The 5,820-nt window shown below is 28.6% G+C and overlaps 1 protein-coding gene across 1 annotated transcript; it reads right to left on the reverse strand.

Moving 5' to 3' along the window:
• Positions 1-1,010: 1,010 nt before the first annotated feature.
• Positions 1,011-4,718, reverse strand: LOC112785901 (uncharacterized). Its single transcript, XM_025829323.2, has 7 exons — positions 4,709-4,718; positions 3,987-4,308; positions 3,827-3,899; positions 3,610-3,654; positions 3,429-3,487; positions 2,513-2,624; positions 1,011-1,385 (listed from the first exon to the last, which is right to left on the reverse strand). Exons 1-7 carry the CDS (start codon positions 4,716-4,718, stop codon positions 1,233-1,235), a joined length of 774 nt encoding a protein of 257 aa, XP_025685108.1. The 3' UTR covers positions 1,011-1,232.
• Positions 4,719-5,820: the final 1,102 nt, after the last annotated feature.

Consider the following 5,820-nt stretch of genomic DNA (forward strand, 5'->3'; position numbering starts at 1 on the left):
TGTTCTTTTTTCATAATTTATTTTTAATTGTGGATATTAAATTTATAATTTTAAAAATAAAAATATAAAAAAAATTTTTAACTCAATAGAAAAGCAGCTAAACAGCAATGCCTGTTGAGCCGCTAGTATATATATAGATAATAAGATTTTTATATAAAAATATGAAAATAAATTTATAGCTATTGAATTGATTTCAATTTAAGATTAAATGTACCTAATAAATAATATACAAGTAATGTATTTATTATAATCATTAAATTCATATATGAATGTATTTATTATCATTACATTTATAGCCATTGCTTTTAATTTTTATGAAAATACTAATAAATAAATTAAAATAATTAAATGCCTTTATCCAAATAAATTAAAGTATTTTTGATAATTGAACATATTTTTCAAAAATATGAAATAGAATTTCGTAAAAATATATATTTTTAAAATATAAAAATATTAGTATTTTTTAAAATTGATCCAAACTAACTTTATATTACGTAATTGATAATTCTTAAAATAATTTAATAATCTAAAATTTATTGGGAGGAATAAAGTTTTTTAAATAATTTTTTTAAAAAAATTAATATAAAAAGAAATGATAATATATATATATATATATATATATATATATATATATATATATATATATATCACAACTAGAAAATTACTTAATACAGATAGATTTAGTCTTTATTACAGACGGATTTTTCGGTACCGACAGATTTTTTACCAGTTACCGACAAATTTTTCCTCAGTAAATTCTCCCTTCCATTTCTCTGAATACAGACAGAAAATCCGTCTGTAAATCCATTAGTAATTGGAGCCTAGAAAACCATTCCAAACTCTGAATACAGACAGAAAATCCGTCTGTAAATCCATCAGTAAGACAAAATAGAATTTTTTTAAAATTTTTCTATTGTAAAATAAACCTGTTTTCATACAAAATAAATATAAATTTAATAAATACAAATTTGATCTAATTTGTATTCAAATATTTATAATATTTCAAAAAATAAACAAATTCATCATATTATCAAACTAAAAGAAAAGTACTATAATTCAAAACATAAACAAAGTGTATTGATACATCAACTATAATTCTCAGTAAATTATTCAACCATACTAAAACTATCAGCTATAGTCTTCAGTGTCATCTTCATCCTTATCATAGTCCTCATCCGAAGAGATTGAGGGTGGCGGCGGTGGCAGTGGTAGTGGAATAGTACTAGAACTACTTAACGCTCTAACCTACTAAGAACAAAATCTTTATCAGTACTGCCTAATGTTATTTCAATTGGATGTAAAGGGCACAAAGTTAAATCTGAAATCTTGTCACTTTCTGGATCTATCTTCCCTTCAATTAGAAGTACCTTTTTTCCCCAAGAAACCTGCCCAAGTTATCATCAACTATGAGAGAATTGAGGCAACAGAAATATTTTATTGATTGATTATCAATTTAAAACAAGTGTCCATTCAAAATACAGAATACTTAATGAGAATATACTGCGAACAGGGATAAAATTATGAATAATAAATGCATCAAGATGCTAATCAATTTAATGAAAATAGTAGACATAATAGCACTTGAATGCAGACCAATAAAACTCACTTCTTAATGCTTTTGTTAACCATTTTATGGTCAGTTAATGATTTCTTCATAGTGCATAAGAGGTAAATAACATCATATTTTTATTATATTATTAACTTGTATTTATAGTTAAGGAAACAAGGGAAAAAGTACTTTGAGCAGTACACAAAAAGCATTAAGATTAAGTCTTAAATTCGTAGTGTAGCTGAATACAGTTATAGCTATGTGCATGATATAATGGAAATGGAAGATCAATACACAATTTTTTTAACTTATTAGTTGTATATTGATCGAACAGAATAATATTACTTTCTTTGTTTGGATAGAAAACAAGTTTTTCTTTTGTGTCTATTATGACTACAGAAAAACCAATACTATATTACTTATTATTCATGATACTTACAAATGAATTGAAAAAAATAGGCGCTATGAAGACACATATTTCCAAGAGCACAACAAGCTTTGGCACGGAAATTAGGATCTCCATGTGAAAGAAAATCTTTTTAAGAATTCCAAAATAGAAGCACCTTGGTTACACTCATAGAATCGCTGGACACCACAAACAGAAAGTAATAATAAATTTGTGAAGTATCAAAGAGGGACATCCCAAAGCAATTAAGCAAAGAGAGATGAATAGACTATACACATCAAAAATAAAAAGCATAACCTGAGACATTGAATAGGGAGAACAAATCAAATAACAGAGAGTATCATTAGTGTGTCCAGTGTAACTTCTTTTGGGCTTGAACAATCAAATAACCTTCCAAAAGTCCTTTACTCACAAGTTGATAATAATAGGCACACCCACTTGAAAATTTAAAAGCAGTTAATATTTTCCGAGCATTTGACTAGAAATGAATATCTATTACTTCAAACAGTCACTAAAAGAAATTCAAGGTATGAGTTAAACTCTTAAGATAAATTTACCTCCACAAGGATCTTAATGTATTTGTTCATGTCTTCTTGTATTGCCTTAACCATATCCTTGTCCTCCAAGCAGACTCTCTGACCAAGTAAACCAATGTTGAGTAGAAACCCACTGTTCACAGAAGCAGTGGCTGATGATGGTAGGCCAAGGGAATTTTGTAGCACAACGAAAGGAAATGCTAAGAGATCTACTACTAAGGAAATGCTAAGAGACCTTTTTCAAGGATATCCAGAACCTAACACCAGCCTTTGGACATATATAATCATATTAGCTTCCTCTCCTCTTCTTAATTTTACACAAATACACAGAAAAAGAAAAAGAAGATTCCATTGTGTTGGTGTTTAATTTCCTAGTATAGGTGTGTGTGTGTGTGTGCAACCGTCCATCTCAAAACAAAATGAATTCAGAGTGTCACTCATAGCAAAGATATTATATTATAGCATAGATTGCTTCAATGGATAGATAAAGTGCTTCAATACATACCTTTGCTATCAAGTCTATGAGTTCAGAGGATTTCATGCTTAGAACACACCCAATGAATAGAAGAATTTCAGTTATAAGTTCATCCATTTTCCCATTAAGACTTAGCACACCAGCCACAACAAGATTTGAAACAATCCTTACTGATTGGTTTGCCTCAATGAGTAATTGATCATTATAATTCAAAACAATAAGTTAGATTTCATAGATGGAATATGTATGCAAAAGTTAAAAACCAAGAGATAGGACGATAGTATATCCATCACATTTCTTAGACAATATTTAAAAGAATTTATTCAGATGAAAATGAAAATAACTAAGATTTAGATAAATATTATACTAAACTATTAATCAAATATACAAGATGATCAAACAGTTTAATTTTCAGCAGAAAAAAAAAAACAAAAATACATTTAGAGTGTATATGTCACTTACACTGGTTTGCTTTTCAGCAAAAATACAACAATCCGGGGATTGGAGGCCCTTCTGAACACCTTCACACAGCACAATATCTTTTATATATTCATCAACAAGAACAACCAAATATACTACTTTAGTACTATGTTATGACACTGAAATTTTCTATCAGACCTAGAAAATTAACATTTATACTCACTTTCTCACTGTCTTGTAAACTTAACTCTATGAAATCCTTGTCATGCTACTCAGCCAAAGAAGAATGTTAGAGAGAAAAAAAGTTTCGACCCTTCAAATAACTATGGAGACAATAAGATCAAGTAGAATCCATCCAAGCAAGAAAATAATTACTTTTTGAATTATATATATCTCTAAAATTATGTATTGAAAAAATGGCAGAGACTAGAAAGGGTTACACAGTCATAGTGAAGAAACAAGGAAGAGAAGAATGAAGGGAGTTCCTTCACAGAAAGCTTGCCATATCTGTCACTGTAATAAAATCCTAAATTGTTTTTAGAACAGAACAGATACAATTGCAAGAAAATCAATGTAATATGAAGGAATGACGGAACCTACTTGAACCAACGGCGACGAGAAGAAGAGGTAGAAGCGTCGGCGACGACGCTGACGAGCTTTAGCGAGCAGCGACAGAAAACAGCGTCGAGAAGGTAGCAAAATTCATCGGCATCGAAACTGAAAGAGAGAGATTGGGAAGGGTGTGACGGAGAGTCGGAGAGATTAGGGAAGGGGTGTGATGGAGCTTCGAAAACGGCGGTGAAGGGGCGAAAGGCGCCGATGATGAAGGATTTGGAGGGAATCGGTGAGAAGCGGCGTCGACGAAGGATGGGGGTATTTTGTAAAATGAAGACACCGTCGAGGAGAAAGTGATTTTCATACCCTTATTTTAACGTGATTTTCTGTATGTAATAATATAATAAAATGTACTGTTTTTATTTGTTTAAATACAGATGAATTTTTAGTCAGTAATTATTTTTTATAAAATAAATTAATTTTTTTGATAGAATTATTGGTAGATTTTTTTTTTCGTCTGTAATTTATGCTAATTTATTTTTCTTTGTTTTTGACAAAAATTCTCTCATAAAATTTGTCTGTATTTTTATAGAATAAAATTTATCAAAAATATTTGTCTGTAATAAATAGTTTTCTAGTAGTATATATATATATATATATATATGAGAATTTTTTTAATTTCATTCTAAAGTTAAATCCATAGCTTTATGACTTTATCATTTCATCCTGTATACTTTACTCTTGCGTTACCATCATTCTGGAAGTACTTGATCGCATTTTAGGCTTTTAAAAAAGAGCGTAATGTAGGGTTAGTTTCGATTAGTGTTTCGATTAGTTTTAAAAAATACTTTTTTTTTAAAGATTATATTTTTTTAAGAAGTTTCATTTCATATTTGTATAAATTTTTAAAAAATACATTCAATTATCAAAAATATTTTTAATTTTATTTGGGTAAAGAAATTTAATTATTTTAATTTATTTATTCGTTATATTTTAATAGAAATTAAAAACAACGACTATAAATGTAATGGCTATAAATGCATTTACATATGAATTTAACGATTATAATAAATGTATTACTTATATATTATTTATTAGGTACATTTAATTTTAACCATTAAATGTACTCGGTTTCGCTTCATTTTATAATTTTCTGCATTATATTAAACTTGTGTCATCCTTACTTGAAAATAATAAAAAAATTAAACTCTAATTCACTCTTGTAGAAGTGTAGATATTCGTTCTGCTCTATTTCATCGTTACTCGTCTCTATAATAATTAAAATCTAACAAGCAATTAAATTTTAAAATATATAACCATATGACTACCTGCATAATATAAATTAAATTACAACCACAACAATAATGCAATGTCAAAAAATATATTATAAATTATTTATTTTACATATATTATGTATTAAAATTATATATGTATACACATACCGAAACGGATAGGAGCAGTATTTTATAAATCCGACCTTGCCCACCAAAAACTTATGCTGGATCAAGTAATTATTTCTCATGATCAGGTATGTGCGTGTCGAGTACCCACAGTGTCAAGTAGAGTTGTCGCTCCTATTGACAATTATCAATTACAAAAACATATCCAACACTCATTGTTAAAAGTCCATTTTATTCCTATTATTTGTCAAGGCAGATACGAACCATCTTGTCCCAATTTTTATTCAAATAGACGCAAGAGTGATGTCCTATTTTTACTTAGTCATTTTTCTCTACTCCCTGATTTGACTCATCAGTTACTCCCAAATCACTTTCTTTGAAAATTTTAAAAAAATCACTTTCCAACACTCCCATTAACCATTGTTGTTATCCATTTTACACCTAAAGGCGTGATTCGAGAAGAAGAGTCAAAGTGGTGC

This window comes from Arachis hypogaea, chromosome 20 (genome assembly GCF_003086295.3).
Source record: "Arachis hypogaea cultivar Tifrunner chromosome 20, arahy.Tifrunner.gnm2.J5K5, whole genome shotgun sequence".
In the NCBI taxonomy this organism is placed as follows: Eukaryota; Viridiplantae; Streptophyta; class Magnoliopsida; order Fabales; family Fabaceae; genus Arachis; species Arachis hypogaea.